General features: G+C 44.8%; 1 protein-coding gene across 1 annotated transcript in view; it reads left to right on the top strand.

The window, feature by feature from the left end:
- Positions 1-23,759, top strand: part of LOC147751532 (NADH-cytochrome b5 reductase 3-like) — a 182,354-nt gene that overhangs the window by 80,291 nt on the left and 78,304 nt on the right. Inside the window, exon 4 of the mRNA XM_086920019.1 lies at positions 21,829-21,935. Within this exon, the coding sequence (XP_086776145.1) occupies positions 21,829-21,935 (107 nt within the window). The remainder of the gene's footprint in view (positions 1-21,828; positions 21,936-23,759) is intronic.

A 23,759-nucleotide genomic window follows, 5' to 3' on the forward strand; every position in this document is an offset into this window, starting at 1 on the left:
GGCCACAGCAGATTTCTGGAGATTCTGGCCGGACTGGCAGGAAGCAGCAAAAACAGTACAGCTTGGCAATGCACACAAAGGTGCGCTTTGTGGTCAGGGCTGGCACGATTCTTGTCAGGTTTCTGGATCTTCAGTGGGTCTCTGGTGGCTGGATGTCCCTGGAGGGGTGCTGGCAAGTGGGAGCCCACCAGGACTGGTTTCACCCAGTTTTGGGTTTGGTGGCCTGGTACCCCGGTTATTGGTGCTGGGTTGGCAATAAAGGTCTTGGGACTACCAAATTTGGGGAGTTGTCGATCTGACTCTCCTGGGGGTGGGTACCAAAACTCTGACCTCAGTGGTTTAGGATGGCTGGGCTGGGCAGAGCAAAAACGCGGTACCAGGCTTTGGGAATTTCTGGTGCCTGCAACTGCAGGGGGGAAGAGTACCTCTGTCCCGAGGGAGATCTTGGGATATCTTCGAAGTCTAGTGGCACTCTGGGTTTTGCAGAGGCCATACAGCTGCTAGAGTGGCTGAGGGAGCCAATTCTCGAGTTCTAACTAAACTCTGTCCCACCCAACCCCCTCCCACCCTCCGCGTCTCCCAGCTTCTCTATCGGTTAGGCACTGTAATCTTTGCCATGATAACCGTATCCTGTCCAGAACTGTATTTGCAGGTGGCTGGCTAACCTGTACATCCGGCGGTTATATCCTTACTCTGTATTCCCTTCGCTCCCACCTTGTACGTCTGGTCATGGGTTATTCTCTTGTGAGAGCTCTAGGTCCTCATCCTCTATCTCCACCAGCATCCGCTCCTTCTTCAGTGTCTTGTCTGTGGAATCTGGTTTCCTGGTTCGGAGAGGCCCCTAAATACAACCTTTAGGGTGTTTCAGGGGAATTGAGAACAAAGGCCAATGGGCCCTTGACTTTGGGGTGGCTACACTCCCTAAATACCAGCCTCCAGTGGGAGGGGGCATTTACCTTAACCCTATTGGCTATTTTTCTTCATCTTTAAGAAGGTGAAAAGTGAATTTTGTGTTTTACCTCGCTTCCCTCACCAAAGGGTTTGGCCGAGGTAGGTGCACCTACTGGCTATTGTTGCTTTCCCACCTTTCTTCCCATCAAAAGGGTCTGGGATATGAGGGGGGCCCTTCTCCTGATACAGGAGAGGCAGGAAGAGGTAACTAAAGGGCGCTGAGCCCTTTGAACCTCACTACCTCGTATTACCCATCCTGACTTTGAGGGGGTGTGAAGCCCTCCGCCCAGAACAGACTTTGTTTCCGGGCGCTGAGAGCGCTGGCTCTCCACCCCAGGCGTCCAGGACAGCGTTTCAGGGCAGCAGGCTGGCTCAGACCAGTCAAGTAACAAACAAGAGCTGTTGGTCTTTTAGGGGACCTCTCTAATCCAACCCTGCCATCAGGGTGGGTTGATTATTAGGAGTAGTTTGATATGAAACACTTCTAGGTTCAGTGAAACCATCATGGTGCTGTGAAACTCGACTTTGGGGAGTTTACAGCCCATGACTGTATACGGCTTCACTGTCACTTGCAATATTTAAGAATGGGCTTAATGTTGCAGAGCCATATCTGCTCATGCCGATATGTCCTCACCACAGTTATACTGCTCCCTGCCTTAGGACTGAGAGGCCTTCCAGAGGGGTGACCTATATATCTGGCCAGTGCTACTTTGGCTCTGCACATAGGGCTGTGTGCCATGCCGACTTGATTTTCTCTGCATCTAGGCCCGCAGGCTGTAGTGGCAGTTTGAGAGGCAAGGGTGAGGGGTTCCCAGGGTGGTACAACTAGTGCTGCAGTCTTTAGGTACCCTTTTCAGTACCAATGCCCTAGGTTCCAGCTGTAGCATTTACTGAGGTCTTACAGGGGTGTCTGAAGTTGGTCCAATTGGGGGTTGGTTTTGGGGGAAAGAACATAGGCACTGGGAACCTGATTGTCAGGGACCCAGTGCACATTCAGTCAAAGCTCATTGAATATCTGGCAAAAAATGTGCGGGGGGATCTGCACCACAACCCCAGCTTCCTACAACTACCCATAGTGCCGACTTTCATTGGTTCAGGTACTTGTAAGTTCTAGAGTACGCTGCTCCAGTGGGGAAATTCTTTGATCTGAATAGCAGAGAGGGAAGCAAAATCTGGATAATTAAAAAACATAACTGGGCATTGGCAAAGCCCATAGGTCTTGCTCATGAAACTTGTTGGCCTTGCCAGTGTTTATCTCCCTCTTAGATGGCTTTCATGTTCGCGCACACAAAGGTATGCGCATGAAGGCATAGCAGCTTTCAGCTTTCATGTTGAAAAACATTTATTCAACAATGACTACTACAAATGACAAATGTTTTGATGGGTTTTCTTGTGTTCAGATAAATCATTACAGGTTGGATGTCCTGCATGTGGATGCATGTGCAGCTACGAACTTGTAAGGATTTTTCTTCAAGGAAAAAGAAAATGATTAAAAGATGAGCACCACATATGCGTGCTCAGAAACGATGATCATGTTTAAATAATTTTTCTTAGGCTTTAAGGACAATTGTTGCAAGATTGCCTTGATAAATGCATACACAAGTGTGATGGCCATCCCCAAATGCTTTTTCTCAAAGCAATAGATAAGCCATTTAAACACGACTACCGTTTGTGCTCATGAGTATGCAGCGGTCCTCTCTATACATCTTTTTGAACCTTTTTAAGAATGCGAGCAGTCATTTTAGAACAGTAAATTAAAAAATTAAAGTCTGCTGGGGGTGACTTGCACAATGGGGCGGGCAAGCAGCCCAGTAGCAGTGTGCAGCTACCGGGTGTAGGAAGCTGGCTCTGTATATATTATACCAAAGTGAGGTATAGTGTGCACAGAGTCCAGTTGAACCCCAAAGGTAGGTAGAGGTAAAGTTAGATAGCACCTCACTCTCTGTTTGTGGTAGTGTGGTAGAGCAGTAAGTCCGTATCAGAGGACAGTGTTAAGCATTTGTCAGTCAGTCAGCAAATGAATACATACACTCAATGACTGAACTTCAGACCAATTGTTTTTTATAAAAATATTATTTAGTTATTTTATTTTCTAGAACCAAGCAAGCCTGGCACATGTAAGCAACAAATACTTTACAGTAGTAATGTAGTTTGTAAACAGCTTGAATTGTAATTGTATATGCACTTTGTTTTGACTTACAGTATGCAGAGAAAGGGAATACATTGTAAATATAGTACATAGACTTGAATGGGCTTTTCAGTAAAATACCAGGTAAGTTACTTTTTGAATTACTTTTCTTACACAGAGTAATATACCTCGATCCTACTCTAAGACATTTCCTATAAACAGGTAAGTAAAATCGTTTTTTTTTGTTTAACAGTACAAGTTCAAGGAATTTCTTTAGGTTTTCAAACTCCACAAGTAGAAACTTTTCCAAGAAAGACAGTCAATGTTATCCTATGGAGGAAAAAAATGTTATTGGTTTTAAGGTAAGTATTTGGTAGTGGGAGTTGAGGTTCTGGGGGTAGACTTTGGGATCCCCCAGGGTCAAGGATGCACTGTTACACCCTCAGCGGCACCAGGGCGGCCGGGTTCAGAGTGCTGAGGCCCAATGTTATCCAACGGAAGATGGGGGGCCACCGGCTGGTGGCGGCTGATGAGCAGGCCACTTGGTTGTGGGCGCAAAGCTCCTGGACTTTAGCTCAGGGCAAATGAGGAAACAAAGTACCACTAAAAGTACACCCTCAGCGGCACTAGGGTGGCTGAGTGCGGGGTGCTGTTTTGACGTTGGGCGCCCTGTTTGCAATGGGGAACCTCCGGTTTGCAATGGGGTACCTCCGGTTTGCAAAGACACTGAAGGCTTGGGGACGAAGGTCTTCTGGGTGCGACCACCACTTCAAGAAGTAAGTTGGGGGTTGGTTTGGTGACCCAAGGCCGTGGGGCGTCTGGTGCAGGGGGGCTTTTTGGGGTCGGATCTTCTTACCAGCTGGAGGCTTGAGGCAGGTCACGTGTTGCCGGATCTTGGGTCAGGATCGCCAGGGGGACTTCCTCGTGGAGCTCGGGCCGTGGATGGCAGGTGCAGTGGTGCAGATTGGTGGTGTCCGTGTCAGAGCCAGAGGTTGCGGAATAACAAATCCGGTGTTCACAGGAGACAAAGTCTTTGTGTTTGAAGGCAGGCAGGTTTTCTGGGGTTTTTGAGGTTTTATTTATTTATTTATTTTTAAAGTTTTATATAGCGCGAACAAGATCTTTGCAGATATCAGAGCGCTTTACAGAAACAGTAGGTAGGATAAACAAACTGTTGAAAACAGTATAGGGTAGTAAACGCACAAGAGTATGCACACTAAAACAATCCGGAAGCAATAATATTGTAGCCGTGCAATGACGATTCGAATAAGATTATAGCACCCCAGAGGGTGAGTATACACACTGTTGAAAACAGAATAGTAGGCAGCAGTGAGTGGATTGCAAGTTAGTAAGGCACTCAGATCATAGTGTACAGCCCTAATAAACAATCTGGAAACAAGATAATAAAGCATCCGTGCAGTGATTTTGGTCCAGTAGCAGTCATAAAAGAGTCTAATATAGATAGCAATCAGGTAGCCGATAAACTAGGAGCCATGTACTATCATTGTTCTTGTGGCAATAGGGTTCAGGTGAACTTAGCCATAAGGATGGCTTTTACCTCTTTCTTGAAGAGTACAGAGGAGGGGATAAGCCTAGTTTCTGGCGGGAGTGCATTCCAGATCCTGGGTGCCATTCCTGAGAAGGAGCGTTTGTACGTTTTTTCCTTCCGGAATCTGCGAGGTTTCAGGAGGAGATTCTTTGTGCTTCTGTTGGATTTCGAGCCTCCTGATATAGTCAGTTTGTGGGTGAGGTAGTTGGGTGATTTGTGGTGTACGGCCGAATGTGTCATACAGGCAATTTTCAACTGAACTCTGGCTTCAAAAGGCAGCCAGTTCAGGGCTTTTAAGTCGGGGGATATATGCAAGTGTTTTCTTGAGCCAGTGATGAGCCTCGCGGCCGCGTTCAAGGAGGCTCGTAGGGGTGCCGTTGTTGTTAGGGGGAGCCCGCTGAGAGCCACAATTCCGTAGTCTATGCGAGGAATGACTAGGGCTTGTACAACAGTTCGGAAGTCCTTGGGTGGTAGGAAGGGTTTGAGTTTTCTCAGCGTGTTGATTTGGAAGTTGGCACCCTTGGTTGCTTTGCTAATATGCTGCTGCATGTCGAGATTGGAGTCGAGTGTGATGCCAAGGGATTTCGCCGAGTCCACAATGGTGGGCTGGACATTTAGTGCGGTTAGATGATTGAGCCAGGTTTGGGTGATGGCCTTTTTCGCAGGAGGTGAGATCAGAAGGAACTCAGTTTTCAGAGCATTTAGTTTAAGGTGATTGTCGGCCAGCCATGTTTGAGTGTTTCTTAGTGTGGCATTCAAACATTTGATGTCTTCAGGGGATTGAAGTTTGAGGTAGAGCTGAGTGTCATCTGCGTACATATGGAAGTGTACATTTGATGCTTGAAGCAAGGTGGTGAGGGGTTCCATGACGAGGTGGAACAATGTGGGGGAAAGGGAGGAGCCTTGTGGGACGCCTAGTGTTACGGGCACAGGCGAGGACAGTGCGTTGTTGATCTTGAACTTCTGAGACCGGTTGTGCAGAAAGGAAGTGAACCATTTGAGGACAGTCCCGGATATTCCCATTCTGGTGTTTAACAGCTCAAGTAGATTCTCGTGTTTGACCGTATCAAATGCTGAGGAGAGGTCGAGGAGGATGAGGATCAAGGATTTGGAGGGCGTCATCGATTATGTGTGTCATAGCCGTTTCCGTGCTATGTTTTGCTCTGAATCCTGATTGGTGAGGGTTGAGGAGGTCAAACTGCTCAATGTGTTTTGTCAGTTGGAGTTGTACGCATTTTTCTAGCAATTTGGCCAGAGTGGGGATATTGGTGATAGGTCGGTAATTGTTCAGGTCGGCCGGGTCAGCTGTGGGTTTCTTGAGTATAGGCATGACCTGCCCTATTTTGAGGGAGTCTGGGATGGATCCTTGTTGCAAGGAACAGTTGATGATTCTAGTCCAGAGTGGGAGGAGCATGGGGGTGAAGGCTTTAACAGCGTTGGGAGGTAGGGGGTCTGTGAGGTGATTGGCGGGTTTCAAGGTGCCGAGCAGCTTGTGAATTGATTCTTCAGTGTAGGTGTCGAAGGACGTCCATGAAGCGTTTTTTTTAGGTTGAGTGTTAGTTATGCCTATGGAGCAGGAGAATCGACTTACATCTTTGAGGAGATCACTTCTTATATTGTCGGTCTTTTGCTTGAAGAAAGCAGAGAAGTCTTTGCAACTTGGAATATCCTTTGCTGAGCAGTTAGGTTGTGGAGGCTGCGTCTTGGTTTGGGTTTTGACTAGCTCGAACAGTTTACTTGGTCGGTTTTTTGCTTGATCCAGCTGTTGGCTAAAGAAGACTGATTTCGAGCGTTTGATTTTTCTGAAGTAAGCGTTTCTCTTACTCTTAAGCGCTCTAAGATGCAGTGCTGAGGGGTCAGATCTCCACGTGCGCTCTGCCATTCGCATAGCACGTCTGTCATCCTTGAGTCTACCATCATACCATGGGTTCGAGTTCTTGGTGGCGACTCTCTTCTTTTGCAGGGGTGCGGCTTCATTGATTATTGTAGCCATAGTGTCTAGATAGAGGTCGGTCAGTGCATGCACATCAGAGACGCCCGTCGGGGGAAGAAGGAGATTGCCTGTGTGGGCAGGCAAGGAGTTTGGGTTAAGATTCTTCAAGTCCCTCTTCCAGATCTTGGTTTTGGCAGGTTGAGCCGGGTTAAGTTTGACCTTTTCGTTGATGAAGAAGGTGATGATGTGGTGGTCTGACCAGGGGACTTTTCTGAGATTACAGGTGACGGAGCTTCTATTGCTCCGTGTGGGGGGCCTGAGGGGATTTGTGATAATCGTGGGTTGCTGGCTGCAGGACACACAGGGATTTTGCTGGAGCAGGTTCAAGGTGGAGACAGGCCTGTAGGGCTCGTCAGTGGGCGTCTTCCTCTTATTAGCTTCGGCACGGCTGTTTGGTCCTTCTTCGTCTTTTCTTGATGCAGGTTCTTGTCATAGGAAGCAAGGTTCAGGGGTGCCCTTAAATACTAGATTTATTGGTGTTACAGGTAGGTAAAAAGTTAAGGACAAATGTGTCCCTTCCCTGGGGTGTGTAACCCCCTATTATGCCACCCTCTAGTGGGAGTGGGCCATTAGCCTGTCCCTGGTTGGCTGAGTCCCTACCACCTGCAAGAGGGCCCGGACTGAGAGTTGTGCGTCACCTCGCCTCCCCTACCTGAGGGGTGGAGTTGGCAAAGGTGGGCACACCTCGCTATCTCGCTTGTTTTTCCCTCTGGTTCTCCTGCCCAGTGTGGGGGGTCAGAACCAGTGGGGACCCGATTGCTGAAAGCAGCAAGTGGCCTGGGCAAGCTCATAAAGGTGGCAAGCCTTTGAAGCTTCTCCTTTGTGAACCCTGCCCATCAGGGAGAGAAGGCTTGGCACCTCGACCCAGGATGCACATTGTTTAAGGCCCCAGAGAGCAGCAGGGTCTCGGCCCAGGGGTCCAGAAACATGTCTGGTGGTGGCAGCTGAAAGCAGCCACCCAGCCTGGATACTAGTGATAGGTTTAGTTTTCAGGGGTCATCTCTAAGATGCCCTCTGTTTGCATTTATCATTAAATCCCACACTGGCATCAGTGTGGGGTTAATGTGCTGAGAAGGTTGATATCAAACTTCTCAGTGTTCAGTTTTGCCATTATGGTGCTGGGTAATTCATAATGACAAGCTCCCAGCACCTTATACTCTTAATGGCAGCACTGCACTTACAATGTTTAAGAATGGACTTAGAAACTGTAGGGATACAGGGCTCCCGCACCTGTACCTCACCACTGGTATAGGGCACCCAGCTAGAGGGGTGACTGGTCTATGCCAGGGCAGTGAGTTGTAGGCATGGCACACAGATGTGTGCCATGTCGACTCTTCACTTTGTTCTGCACCAAAACACGCAGCCTGCAAAGGCAGTGTGTACGTGTGTAAAGGTACAGGGCCTCTAAGGGTGGCACAATAAGCGCTGCAGCCCTTGGAGGTCTTCCCCGGCCACAGTGCCCTTGGTACCTGTGGTACCATTTACCAGGGGCTGACCAGTGGCTAGAGATGCCATTTGGGTTAGTTTTGGGGAAATAACACAGGCCCTGGGAACCTGATTGGCAGGGACCCAGGCCCACCAAGTCAAAGTGCATCAGTTGTCTGGCAAAAAGTGTGGTGGTTACTACAACAGAAACCCACTTTCCTATACCGGGCCTTGAAAAAAGTAAAAAACTGAGGAATCCATATATAAGCAAACATAGGGGATGGAGGAAGAGTTCAAGGAAAGTGATGCACTCCCATGAAGTGATGAATGTAAAATAAAAATATAGGGCCAGTTATACTAACTTTAAGTATTGCGATTTACAAATTGTGATTTTTCCCAAATCACAGTTTGGAAATTGCAGTTCCTAATGTACTCATGAATTATTTTTAAAATAGTGATTTCTAGAGTGTTAATGAGATAGGTCGCAATTTATCGCTCACTAGGAATTTCAACATTCACAGGGATGGTGGCCTGTAGACCACCAGGTGTCGTTGGAGCAGCATGTTTCGGATTGCTTTTTAATAAAGAAAATTTAAAGAAAAACAGAATGCTTTTAAAAAAGTAATAAAACTTTGAAGTTTAATTTTTTTATGAGTAGGCCATTGTCTGTAGGACCAATGCCTGCTTCTAAATTTTTTTTTTCATTCTCAAAGGGGAAGGGATCCCTAAGGACCCCTTTGCGCATTGGATGTAAAGTATTAATGTTCTGCTACCGTAATGTGGTTGCAGAACATTAAGTACATGCCAATGCAAATCGGTATTTGGAAAGAACTCCCTAAACCCGCTGCTTCCAAATACTGAATCCCAAACCTGAATTGCGGTTGTGTAACTTGTTACTGATTGACTATTTGACTTTTTTACATCAAATAAAGCATTTTTGCGCTCAGATGCCCAGTTTTTGCGAATCGGGATGTTTGCGACCTCAGAAAGGCTCCGTATATGTGACCCATAGTACCCTTACATGAGCAACCAAAGGATACAGCTCATGAAGTCAAAACATTTGTGAAACCGAAATGCTCCAGGGGTTGGTTACGCACAAGAACAGGAGGACCAGACATTAAATCAGGGGCAGGGAGTGGACCCAAAGCTTCCTCTCTTTGTATTAGAAACAGTAGGTCTCTTTGTCAATTCCTTAGCCGAGATCTGCAATTATTAACAAACTGTCTTTATCTCAATATCTCTTTTTCAGGGCTTTCATCTTGGCTTTACTGTCATTCTCAGTTCTACAAGAATGTGGATGATTTGTTCACTGAGAACACCCCTGCAATGCTTTTATTAGAACAAGTAGAGGGACTCTTCGATTGTGCCTGTAGACAGCATGCATTTCTCTTGGGTTTCTTGTGAACTGAGAAAGCTATGTACTAACCCAGAACATCTTAGCTTTCTCTCTGGCCCTGTCATGCGTATGAAAGCTTATGAGGTCTTGGAACTTAGTCACACCCACATGTGTTGGAACTGAACTAGAACATGTAAGAGGAGAACTCTATTAAATATGATTTCACCTAAAACTGTTTAGAGTCGCCTATAAAAGACAGAAGTATGACAATTCTTATTTTCTGGAACATTTTGAGGATAACAAAACATTGCTTTAATTGTTAATGTAAAATTAACCCCTTTATTTTGCCTGGGGTGCAATTGAACCATGGGAAACCAGGTGTACAGCTTGTGGGAGGTTCAAGATTAAGATACTTTAGCTGGAAAAGCCAATACATGGGGCTATCTGTGCCGGGTAGTCATAAAGACAATCTGCCTCAGGCAGTGCTCAAACCTAAAACTTATATTGATTAGAGTTGAGTCAGTACCAATGACAAAGCTGGCTGACGAGATGGATGTTCCGAGTGAAAATACTCTGAAAGTAATTGTCTGTAGCAACAGTAAAGAAAGTCATCCCCAAGCATGGTAGCACTTTGACGTCTCCAAGAACGTGCTACCCTCATAGAACTCACTGAAGTGATAATTGAAATCCTTAGAGAAACAGTGGTGTGACTGAAATTTGTAGTGAAGAAAGAGGGACCCCTTTAACCCAAAGGAATAGGGCACTGTACAGTGAAAAAAGATTAAATACTTTGGGTAGATTAATGCAACCTAACCGACGTACAATCAGCATACCACATATGGACCAGGTATTACACTTACCCAACTTACTTATCCACCAAACAGAAGATTGAACCATATGAAGCTAGGAATAACGCTAAACACAAAAATTCAAAAATTACACATTATTTATTGATCATAAAAAAGTATTATCAGTAAAAAGGACCACATTGTCAATGTACATTATATCTCCTAGATAATGAAACAAAGTTTGTTTAAAAATTGTCATACAACGCACATTAAAAAGAGAGTACAGATAATAGACAAATACAATGTGTCTTTAGAATTTACACTTCCGTCATACAGCAATATCTGAAGCATGAAGCTCATTAGTTTGTGATTAGTACTCTTAAGCCAAGCCTGTGTTGACGGATTGTGTACTAAAATTTGGCGTTGACGCATTTCGATGGGTGAATTCATATGTCCATCTTTTTCAAGACAAATGTATAGACTCTGCAATTGCTAAACAAATTTGTAGGGTCACCTGTTTATAGTAGGATAATGACACCTTTCATACTCTAATCCCTCTTTGACTCGGAATGTCGGGTTAAACCACCCACGATCGGTTTGAATGTCCCCGCAATGTAACTTCGTACTGTGCCTCAAATCTTTAGCGAGGGTACTGGTTAAAATTAGAACAAATCCAGAGAGCCAGGGTTTATAATGTTGATCGCGCCGCGGCAGAATTCGGCAATGTAATCACCCCTTAGAAAGAAGCACTGCTAGTTCGAAGCTCATTTTAAGCTTGCTCCCAGTCGGCCTCAGTAACTCTTACAGTGGGATTAAAAAGTCTTCTTGTTTATCTTTCCTCTAATAATTAGGGTTGAATTTCTTGAATCGGTGAGCGCTCCCTCGTGGGTTGTCTCTTGGGAATAATGACAGCGTCTGAAATTTGTGCCAGGAATGCGTAGGTAATAGCAAAGATTTTGACCTTGAATCGATCTCGCATTATATGTGTTAAAATGTGTATAGGTTTACCCAGGAGACCCGCCTTCTGAAGAAGCTCTGTAAAAGGGCGGAAAGAGTGTGGCGGAAAGACTTCGACCCTAGTAGCAAGAAGGATTATAGTCTGACCATTCTTAACTACAAAAAAGCCCTGAAAAATGCCCAAACTGCTTTTTTCCAGGAGAAAATTAGTACTGCATCTTGCTCGTCGAGGGAGACTTTCCGAATTGTAAAACAACTTTTAAAAACACCAGAGCCCATATGCTCGACTGACCTCTCGGACAACCATTGTGATAAGCTGGCCACCTATTTTGATCAAAAGATTAAAAATATTCTTCAGCAACTTCCGCCGCTCACCCCTATGGACCCATCATCTATGTCCCTAAGGCAGGTCCAGAACCTTAATACGGGACTTGACACATTCATTCCCATAAGTAAGGACACCCTGTCCCCCATTCTCCAATCACTTAAGAGTGGCTCTCCGCCCGATCCCGCTCCAGTTAAAATATTAAAGCAGGTAGCATCTACCATTCTTGCACCTATGGCAAACTTGATCAATGCCTCTCTAGCAGATGGATTAGTGCCCCTAGCTGGAAGAAGGCGAAGGTTAGTGACCTACTTAAAAAACCCAATCTAGACTCCCTCAATTTATCCAATTTCAGGCCTATCTCTCTCCTCCTGTGTATTAGCAAGTTGACAGAAAAATTCATTAATGCCCAGCTGTCTAAATACCTTGAATCAAACTAACTACTTAAATCTTCACAGACAGGCTTTCGCCCTGGCCAGGGTACTGAAACAGCGATGGTGACAGTGGTCGAGGAGGCCAGGAAGATCATGGATGCAGGAGGATCAGTGGCAGTGATCCTCCTGGACCTGAGCGCAGCCTTCGACACGGTCAACCACCAGATCCTGGCCCTGCGACTTAGACATCTTGGGATCACAGGTGTCGCCCTGTCCTGGTTGAAATCGTTTCTTCATGACCGCTCATTCCAGGTGATGGAGGGTAGTTACACATCTAAAGAGACCCCTATACGTTGCGGAGTGCCACCGGGCTCCTCCTTGAGCCCCACGCTCTTCAACGTATATATGTCCCCTCTGGAAAAGATAGTCACCCCACATGGTATCAAACTCCTGACGTATGTGGACGACACCCAGCTGGTTGTCTCTCTTACTCAGCAGGAAAATCCTACCATCGATCTTTATTCCTGCCTGAGAGACTTAGTCAGCTGGATGGACAGATCTCACTTGAAACTTAATAGTGACAAGACTGAGATTCTGGTGATGGGGAATCAGTCCCATTTTCGTCCGGACTCTCTCTGGCCCCCATGCATGGGTAAGCCCCCAACCCCCAAATCCGAGATCAAAAGCCTCGGATTATGGCTGGACCAAAATCTCACCATGCATACCCAAGCAAGAAAAACCGCTGGAGTCTGCTATGGGCTCCTGCGCTCCGCCCGGAAAATTCTACCACTGCTCCCTTTCCAATCAAGGAAACTCCTGATCCAGGGCCTCATTCTGTCAAGGTTGGATTATGGAAACGCACTGTATCTTGGCCCACCGCGGAAAGTAACTACTAAACTACAGGTAGTGCAGAATGCGGCCGCACGGATTCTTACCAACACCAAGAGTCGTTGCTCGGCCAAGCCGGCCATTAGAGCGCTGCACTGGCTGCCCGTCGTGGAAAGAGTGCAGTTTAAGGCGCTCTGTCTCACGCACAAAATTCTCAACGGGAAAGCCCCCCTATCCTCAAAGATCTGGTGACTCCTTACACCACCTCCAGACCCCTCCGATCTTCTAACGCCCACCTAACTCTGCCACCTAAGATCAAGAGAGCACGATCGGGAGGTCGGCGTTTCTCCTACAACGCCTCCAAATTGTGGAACTCCCTCCCCCCCTGATCTCCGCGCACAGCCCAACCTTTTGACATTCCGAAAATTTCTGAAAACCTGGCTGTTCCCGTAAGCTTCCCCTCTTGATTCCGCCTGTACTTGTTCAGCGCTGGGACGCTTACGGGCAGCCATGCGCTCTAGAAATCTCCTAACATTTAACATTTAGGTTTCAAAAAGACGGTGGCATTCCACACTGAAATGAATGGCGATGAGTCAGTCATTGTTCTCAATTGTGGTTAAACTTTACTTCAGATTAATGAGTGTTGGACACAGTGAATCATGGCTGCTATATGCAGTGAGTCAGCAACACAACAGACGCACTATTGGAGGTTGTAACTCTGCTCAGTCTTTCAAGCTCACTTCGAAGCTGCTCTCTATTCTAAACAAAATGAGAGAGAGAGAGGGGAAGGAACAGCAGGACTCGACTCTACTGTCTCCACAAGCACTTATAACAAACAAAAAGAACAAGCTCAATACAATCTCAAAAGACCAGCATACTGTTGAGGAAAACCCACTAGGTTTTCTTAACGAACCCTTATTCACCAACCGAGATGGTGTCCTGCTTCTCCATCGGGTTCGCATTGCCATTATCCCGCTCTTGGCCTAAGTAGGTAACCGAGCAGGCGGAAGGCCTTGACAAAAGTGTGACTACAGGGACTGCCTCCCGTCGAGATCCATGTTACAATAAATTATTGTAAATCAAATAGTCTCATTGTAGGTGGAAATCGTAAGTTATAAAGTCACACCTTAGGGGGTGTTTGTACACCACACCTGCTTAGGGTCGCGTACGCACATCTTAGGGTGTGTGCGTACACAACACCTGCTTAGGGTTGCATTCAGCTTTGGCAGCACTGGTCCTGAAGAAAGCCTCCTGATAGAGAATTGATTGGCTTAACCCCTTTGATGCTTGTGACAGAACCATTCCGTCATCAGTCACGATTGGGCTGTGCTGATGACGGAATGGTTCCGTCACGACCACACCCATTTTCATAGGGGCCCAGGACAGGAGGAAAATATCGCCCACAGCGATGCGGGTAAACATGTAGGCCATTTCACCTTCTTGGGATGTGTGAGATCATTTTTTCTCTTTTACATCCACCCTTGATTTTAATTGTGCCCCAGGAACTCTCTATTAAAATTATTGTGATTTGACTCCATATCCCGGAGGTAGTTGTAAGGTTTAAACTCTCCTAAATTCACCTCCGCTGTAATCGGGAGTCTAAGCACACCTAGGAGACACTCTGCCCCCTACGTGGGAACCCGATGATCGAGCATGGCACCTACTAGGGAGGCAGTTGAGGGTTCTTTTAAAAAACGTAATGTGCTTCCCTCAATGGAAACTGGAATGAAGGTGGAGCTCGCACACTTAGTATTTTACAAGTGATCCGTTTTGTAAATGTGTGGTGTGCTACGAGAGGAAACACTGTCTGGCCAAGCAGTGTGAAATCCAAGGAACTCGTACAAAGCTCACTCTATTGAGAGAGAGCACCTCTGTGCACAACAAGAAAGACTCGTAGGTCTAATTCATTTAAACATCAAAAGTTAATGCAGATTAAACGACGAATAGTTCGTTAAGTCTTTACTGTTTATTCAACAGTTGTTGAAATTGCTGCTTCATAGTCAACGTAAAATATCCAAAATTAAATCTCAATCGTCAGATAAATCATTCTGAAGCAGGTTATCACAAATCCCGATGCATTTGGGGCCACGCCCTTCTTCAGGGAATTACTCTACAAAAACAATCCAAAAAAGCACAATTCAATCAAGTATCCAAATGTCATTGCAAGTAAAATAACATAAACAAGTGCTCACTTACAAGCAGTGCTATAGTAAAAAGGGTGCAAGAATAAAGATAAACGCCAATAAGGTGTACGCGAAGGTCAAACAATAATAATAGTCAAACGTAAAGTAAGATTAGAAAGTAGTCACCCCGTGTGAGAGAAAGGATTACCAAGTGTTAATACATGTGAAAAAAGTGGATAAAAGTAAAGCGGAATTAGCAGTAGAAAGATAAGATCAAAACTAACGGAACCCAAGTGAAGGAAGTTAGGCAAGAAAAGGAGTAGTCCCAAGGCGGGTACTTACTTAAGAACGAGGTTGGAAAACTACGCGGAGTTCCGCGGAGTCAGTGTTAGTCAGCGGAGCAGCTGAGCCGAAGTGAAATACAAGCATGTGGAAGCAAAGAAATGAAAAGAGGACTGGAGATCAAACATAGAAAGAGACGTAACTTAAGTAAGTACCCGCCTTGGGACTACTCCTTTTCTTGCCTAACTTCCTTCACTTGGGTTCCGTTAGTTTTGATCTTATCTTCCTACTGCTAATTCCGCTTTACTTTTATCCACTTTTTTCACATGTATTAACACTTGGTAATCCTTTCTCTCACACGGGGTGACTACTTTCTAATCTTACTTTACGTTTGACTATTATTATTGTTTGACCTTCGCGTACACCTTCTTATTGGCGTTTATCTTTATTCTTGCACCCTTTTTAATATCGCACTGCTTGTAAGTGAGCACTTGTTTATGTTATTTTACTTGCAATGACATTTGGATACTTGATTGAATTGTGCTTTTTTGGATTGTTTTTGTAGAGTAATTCCCTGAAGAAGGGCGTGGCCCGAAATGCATCGGGATTTGTGATAACCTGCTTCAGAATGATTTATCTGATGATTGAGATTTAATTTTGGATATTTTACGTTGACTATGAAGCAGCAATTTCAACAACTGTTAAATAAACAGTAAAGACTTAACGAACTATTCGTCGTTTAATCTGCATTAACTTTTGATGTTTAAATGAATTAGACCTACGAGTCTTTCTTGTTGTGCACAGAGGTGCTCTCTCTCAATAGCGTGAGCTTTGTACGACTTCCCTCAATGGAGACATCTCTGTTGTCCAACAGGATGCTGGTCTTTTGAGATTGCATTGAGCTCTTTCTTTTTGTTTGTTATAAGCTGCTCTCTACCCTGCACGTTTTGGCATCACCATATATCTTCAAATTGGAGAGCCCACAACAAGATATTGTTGCTTGAGAGAGGTAGTTTCCCACTGTTTGTGCAAGTGGATATAGCCAGTGCATTTCTGTTACAAAAGAGTAATGTTTTCAAAAGTATTGAACTTAAAAGCCAGTCTGGCAGCTGATTGAAGCACTGGCCCCGGGAAAGCCATGGTGGATTTAGATAATTACTCAGAAACTGAGTATCCATAACTGATATGGTGAATAACCCATTCTTGTGCGTCTATTGAAAGGAATTGAGGTTCATGACCTGAATGTAGAGTACCCTTTAGGGGCATAACCAGTATCTGAACACAAATGTGCATTATCCATTGGAAATGTACTCCAGATATTTTATAGGCACTGCAATGTGAGCAGTAATATCGTTAATGGCCAGTTCACACATGAGCCAATGGAAATTGAGTAATAATTGAAAGGCAAACTAAGCATTATTAGTGCATCTGAGTCCCTTCTGTATACTGATGTACATGAATGCCAAACCCATCCACGTGTTCTCCCATTGACCCCTCATTAAGGTTAAAAAGGAACTGAGTGTAGATAAATCCTTAGCCCACTGATATCACACACAGAAGTGCATCGACATCTGTACAGACTCTGACATTGCCACCCTGCATATATTCAGTCCGAAAGGAGGAGCACCAAAGCAAGATCATTGAAAAAATGAGTTTAAGAGACTGCCAGATTTTCAGAGAATTATGTTGGACTTTCCTGGGAAAGGAAGGCCACATAAGACGGCAGAGAAATAGATTTGGCAAGAGGGATTACCAAGTTGTAATAGTTCCCTTAATCATGGGAAGCTTGTTGGTTAAAGATAAAAATTAGCTAATTAAATAGCAGACTCCTCATGCAAAGCCTTACATAAAGCATTTCCCAGTTTAATTCAAATAGCCTAATAATGATTCCACAGACCTACAAAGGATTGTTTGCAACAAAAGTGCATTACTGACCTATAATACATTTCCACTGAGGGAATAAAGAGGGCCGCAGCTGCGGTTGAGGTAACATCGGTGGGTCGGTGGGGCCAAATAAGGGGGGATTTCAAGGGACGATACAAAGGGGAAATTATTTATTTAATTTGCATCGTCCCTCAATCTCATCTTTCCTGGCCCCACTGCTGTAACCTGCACGGACCGGAGCTGGTTGGCAGCTAATAAAAATGATTATTTTAGAGAAAGTGGGTGCTTGAGGATTTAAGGCTTTCCAGGCAAATTTCTGGCTCACATCTAGATAAATATAAATATAAGTCATGCATAGCAGGGGAGAAGTCGTTTCAATGGAGTACAGCCCTTTCCACTGTCCATATCTGCCTACCATTGACAGCAACATATGGACATTTTTCCTTCAAACTAGTGTTAGTCCTAATCAAGTAAAGGCTTACCCATGTCCAATCCCACCGTTCTCTTGTTATGCACAGAGGGTTTCAGGGAGGTCTTGTTAGGTCGAACCTAAGGGTAGCGCGCATGCGCTGCTCGCTCTGCTAGGCATGCTGTACTGTAGTATGCTATTGAAGCCCCTCCCATTCTCCACCCATATTTGTCATTGGTTTATGTCATTGCCCTTCGTATAATCTGGCTTCTGATTCGTACATAGGCTTGTTAGTTACTCCTTAGTATCGCCTTGTCTTAGTTTGTAACCTCCCATGAGGACAGGCCCTTTTTCTTCAGTTGTTACACAGTACGCTTTTTAAGTTGGTGGGCACTATTTTCTTTAATGCTCTTCCTCTATTCCACTCATTGCATCGGCGCACCCGCCCCCTTTGTTTTCAATTGTGATTTATTCTATTCAAATTACAGTGCGGTCACCTTTATAGCGGCTGTGTTTATTTAGTATACGGTGCAGTCCGCGTTCACTTTAGCGGCTGTGCCTATGTAATTATCTTGTAAACAACTTTAGCGGCTGTGCCTATGTAATTATCTTGTAAACAACAAACGGGAGATGCTGAACTGTTCCTGGTAAGTATTGAAGGGAGACTGGCTGTACCGAAGGTGTACATTAACACCCTTGGGCATCCATTAAGTTGGACATGTTTGCCTCACACACCCCGAAGGATGTCATGCTTCATCATCGGCGGTTGCTCCTCGTCGGGGAGGCGGTGCAATCCCCGACGGGCTCACCTCAAAGAGGGGGCTCTTTGGCGGAGATCTTTTTGTCCAGCTGCCTGTTGGTGAAGTGCGGGTATGTGGGCCAGGGCAATCAGTATCCTGAACTAGAAGAGTGAAGTTTAAAATGTAGTAGAGGGTCCCGGAAAAAACTTTATTCTGGAGGTCCTACTACTACCATTAAAAGGTGTAGTTAGCTTGTTGGGTCACGGAGAGTTACGTGGCGTGTCCCAAAGCAAGACTAGTGTGAAGGTCGGTCAACATGTTTCTCGCTTAGGGATTTCCCGCGATTCGTCAGGACCTAGTGAAGTTGTGAGGGAAGAGTTTAAAAAGGAAACATGCTAGTGTCATGAATCTCATATGGTTTACCTCAGGGGAAATCCTATGCCTGAAGGATGGAGATAAAAGAAACCATTAAAGCAAGTATCATATTTGATATACACAATTATCTATGGTAACAGCCAATCTAGCATATCAGTGCAGTGAAGTGATGGTGGTGTGTGGAGTGTCGCACACACACGAACATGCCTGTGATGTATAAGGAGTGCAAAGTCTCGTGAACACTCTTATACCTTATGTTCGTGGTGGGTGCGTTGTGATTAAAAACAATAGTTAAAAACGCAACTGCTATCTCAGGGAGAGAACTAGGATCAGAAAAATGGCAAGTCGTGACCAGGTTTATTATAAACTCACCTAAAGGTCTTGGATTAATGACCACCTGAGTTGTCGGCGGGTCGGTACAACAGGAATTGCCTATAGATCAGGCTAGGGAGAAGGAACTAAAGGTTATGGAGGGTCTAGGTATTGTTCCACCTAGAATCGGAGCATATCGGAAGCTATGTGGTCTTACCTCAAGTTACCCGTGTCCGTGTAGAGTCACCTACCCATCACCGCCGAGCTCGAATAGGTATTGAACCAAGGGGGCGTGGGATATTTATAGGTAGACCCGTCATCAGGTTGCGTCGGTAGACGCCCTCTGTGTAGGTCACGTGTTAACCTGGGTCATGACGGCCATGATGGAGTGGTGTAGTAGGAGTACGGCCTCATGTTGATGGATATAGTGTAGTCAGGTAGTAAACAAAGGGTTGGATGTTTACAGAGAATGCCAGGGAATATCTTCATTTAGCCCTTGTCTGTCTGTGGAGAGGCGGTGTACCCACCTTTGCTCTTTGCGGAACAATGCATTTTTAGGGCAAAGGTGGGTACACCGCCTCTCCACAGACAGACAAGGGCTAAATGAAGATATTCCCTGGCATCCTCTGTAAACATCCAACCCTTTGTTTACTACCTGACTACACTGTATCCATCAACATGAGGCCGTACTCCTACTACACCACTCCATCATGGCCGTCATGACCCAGGTTAACACGTGACCTACACAGAGGGCGTCTACCGACGCAACCTGATGACGGGTCTACCTATAAATATCCCACGCCCCCTTGGTTCAATACCTATTCGAGCTCGGCGGTGATGGGTAGGTGACTCTACACGGACACGGGTAACTTGAGGTAAGACCACATAGCTTCCGATATGCTCCGATTCTAGGTGGAACGATACCTAGACCCTCCATAACCTTTAGTTCCTTCTCCCTAGCCTGATCTATAGGCAATTCCTGTTGTACCGACCCGCCGACAACTCAGGTGGTCATTAATCCAAGACCTTTAGGTGAGTTTATAATAAACCTGGTCACGACTTGCCATTTTTCTGATCCTAGTTCTCTCCCTGAGATAGCAGTTGCGTTTTTAACTATTGTTTTTAATCACAACGCACCCACCACGAACATAAGGTATAAGAGTGTTCACGAGACTTTGCACTCCTTATACATCACAGGCATGTTCGTGTATGTGTGACACTCCACACACCACCATCACTTCACTGCACTGATATGCTAGATTGGCTGTTACCATTGATAATTGTGTATATCAAATATGATACTTGCTTTAATGGTTTCTTTTATCTCCATCCTTCAGGCATAGGATTTCCCCTGAGGTAAACCATATGAGATTCATGACACTAGCATGTTTCCTTTTTAAACTCTTCACTCACAACTTCACTAGGTCCTGACGAATCGCGGGAAATCCCCAAGCGAGAAACATGTTGACCGACCTTCACACTAGTCTTGCTTTGGGACACGCCACGTAACTCTCCGTGACCCAACAAGCTAACTACACCTTTTAATGGTAGTAGTAGGACCTCCAGAATAAAGTTTTTTCCGGGACCCTCTACTACATTTTAAACTTCACTCTTCTAGTTCAGGATACTGATTGCCCTGGCCCACATACCCGCACTTCACCAACAGGCAGCTGGACAAAAAGATCTCTGCCAAAGAGCCCCTCTTTGAGGTGAGCCTGTCGGGGATTGCACCGCCTCCCCGACGAGGAGCAACCACCGATGATGAAGCATGACATCCTTCGGGGTGTGTGAGGCAAACATGTCCAACTTAATGGATGCCCAAGGGTGTTAATGTACACCTTCGGTACAGCCAGTCTCCCTTCAATACTTACCAGGAACAGTTCAGCATCTCCCGTTTGTTGTTTACGTGTTCTATACACGGGCACACGCTGATACTGGACCTTCCACCCCCTCTTGAGGTGGTAATTGGTGCCCGTTTGATCAACAGATCGCTCTCCCTCTTGTTTGATGACTATGTAATTATCTTCTCCATGGCTTAAAACCCAATAAAGATTAAAAAAAAAAATTCATGGCAACGATATTGAATTTAGAGGTATGGGCCCGGGGTTCTCCAATGCAAAACTAGTTGGCCTTTATTCCAGTGGACTTAACACCAGTTTGTAGCACCACTCTCACATTTTGCCAGTTTATCCTAACCAGGAATGATGAGCACTTTCCTGAGTATGGATAGTGCAAACAAATTTAGCGTGCGGCAATGAAACACAATTTAAAAATGTAATGGTTCTCGTTTTGGGCATCTGGTGTGATCGAAAGTTAGTTTTAGTAGTCCGTTTATTTCGAATCTGCGTTTGTGCTGGAAGCCGTCCAGTGCACATGCGGATTCAATAGCAGATCGGGCCACCGGCTGCAACAATACAGTTGCTGATTTCTGCAATTGTGCGCAAAACAAGAAAGGAAACGGTTGATAAATGGGATACTATAATTGTAACTTTCGATCACATCAGATGCCTATAACGAGAACGATTACATGGTGACAATTTTAGAATTATTTCACACCTGGACAGGGACTGCCGCTTACAAGGCGGTACAAACGATTAACTGATCTCTGCACTTAGAGACAGTATTACTTTGATATCCTTCGGGACGGAATTACAACCGAAGCAGAGGACCCGATATACAGGAGTTTGTGCAGGGGATGTTTGCGTTTTCTGTCTATGGCTTCACCACTTTATAGGGAGAGGGGTGGTTCTCTCCAACCCTTTGCACCGCACTCATACTACATTGCATCCAATAGTACCTGCGTACTGCCTAGGAGCGCCAATATCCTATTAGACCAACCACCAACTGTGCACTCATATAAAGGGGACACTGAGAGAATTTTAGATCTTTTGATGGCTGATTAAAATATCTATTTTGACAGTTGCATGATTGTTCCGGAGATCTAAAAAATATGGACAGATCATCATGGTTGGCTCACAACCACCCCTTTATGCTCCATCCAAATGACGAAAAAGTATGATTGATCCACCATCTTTTGCTTGTTTTTCAGGACAGCACATATACCTTTCGGCAAGGATTGATGGCAATCTGGTGGTCAGACCTTACACTCCAGTTTCCAGTGATGATGATAAAGGTTATGTGGATCTTGTAGTCAAGGTAATTTAATTCAACCATTTCAGTAAAAATGGTGTGCAATTGATGAAGTGAATGAATGTAGACATTTACAAGGCTCTGTACCTCGGATAGGTCTTTTTGTTCTGGCCATCCGTGCTTCTAGATCAGGTATGCTTTTAAGGCTATCGGAAAGCTAGAAAAAATGGCTAACAACCTACTATAGAGTAAACTCTGTCATTTCTGGATTTGAGCCTGCAGCTTGGTTCAGATAACTGTGCCTGGTTTGGACTGCTAAGAGTACTTCCAAGTTTGTAATATTAGACTCTTCTGTTAAGAAAGGAAAGTGTGGTCCCAACTAGTGGCAGCATCTGAACATTCTATAACCCATCTTGTACTGGAGGGTATCTTGCCTGAAAGCCAGTGCAGTGCTTTTTTTATCCTGAGAGATGTGGTCTCTAACACAAACTCAGTACAGCTATATAGTGGTGTTTTGTTGCTATGAGATATTATTAGTTGATGGCCCTCAATGGAGGTCAGTGGAACAGTCTAATCTAATAGACTAATAATTTAGCCTAATAGTCTAATTGGGTCATTACTTCAACCACCAGTGCACTGTGTTGAGCAGATAGCATTGGGAAGTATAGGTCTCCACTTAGAAAGTTAAAATAGCTGTTACCAATCGCCTTTCTAATCTGAGCCTTCAAGGAAATGTTGTGATTAGATGTTACACCCAGGTTTCTTTAACATAGCAGCCAGTGTTGGATTTGTTTTCCAGCAATGGTGGTAAACGCACAGATCTCACATTAGCAAGGATATTCCTTACGAAAATGATAAACTCCGTTCAAGAGCTGTTCCGTTTAAGTTGGCTCTGATGCATCTTTTTTATTTCAGAAATTCTTTTAGAATGTGTATTGTTCTAAAGCCAATGGATATCCTAATGTACCCTTGGGTGGTGTTCTCATAAGATTGTAGTCCAAATTCATAAAGAGGTGGGACAAGTAGGCCATATTGACATTAAACATGATCTGTGACAGTGGGGAGCACTGGGGAACCCCCACACTAGGAGTAACTGGCACAGATGTAGAAGGACCCAGTCAAATTCTTTGAGACCTTTGGACAAGGAAGGAACTGAACCAGCGAATGGCCAAAGGGCAGTTGTGGGCAACGGCTTAATCTCTTCTGAAGTAGTATTTAATGTTTCTCTGTATCAAACATGGCATATATGTCCAGCATGACCAAGATGGTGCCCTGCCTCTCACCTGCCCATCTTAGTGTGTTATCCCAAAAGTGCAAGCAGATGCTTTCCATCCCAGCCTGTTGTCTAAAGACTGAATGGAAGATGGACAGGCAGTTATTGAAATGTAGGTGTTTCTGGAGCTGCCTGACCACCAGTTTTACCATAATATTGGAAAGTACAGGTGAGTCTATGATAAGCCTAAAGGTAGACTATCTTGGTCTAAATGGAGGATTTTAAGCGAAAGGTTGACAGTTCCGTTTTTCAAGCTAGGCGGAACTATGCCCTCCAAAAAAGATCACTCAATCGAAAGTTGAATAAGGATAAACTGGTGAGGCAACAGGAGGGTTCAAACTTAACCAGTAGCTAAGGTGGTGCCAGATCTATAAGGGAAATAAGTTAAGTAAGATTTTAGTTTCTTGCACACTAGGTGTAGACAACAAGAAGATAAGCTTAGCACAAGAAGCTTAAGAGTTGGAGTTCACTGGAGAAGGAGGCAGATTAATCATTTCCAGCTTTTTAATGATTTAAAACATGTATCACATAACTTAACAGAGTTATGGATTCTTCACACATCTACTGTATGAAGAATCCAACAGTAGAGACCACTGTTAGATTCTTCGGTTTTAGTT

The sequence above is a fragment of the Lissotriton vulgaris genome, chromosome 1_1, assembly GCF_964263255.1.
Source record: "Lissotriton vulgaris chromosome 1_1, aLisVul1.2, whole genome shotgun sequence".
Classification (NCBI taxonomy): Eukaryota; Metazoa; Chordata; class Amphibia; order Caudata; family Salamandridae; genus Lissotriton; species Lissotriton vulgaris.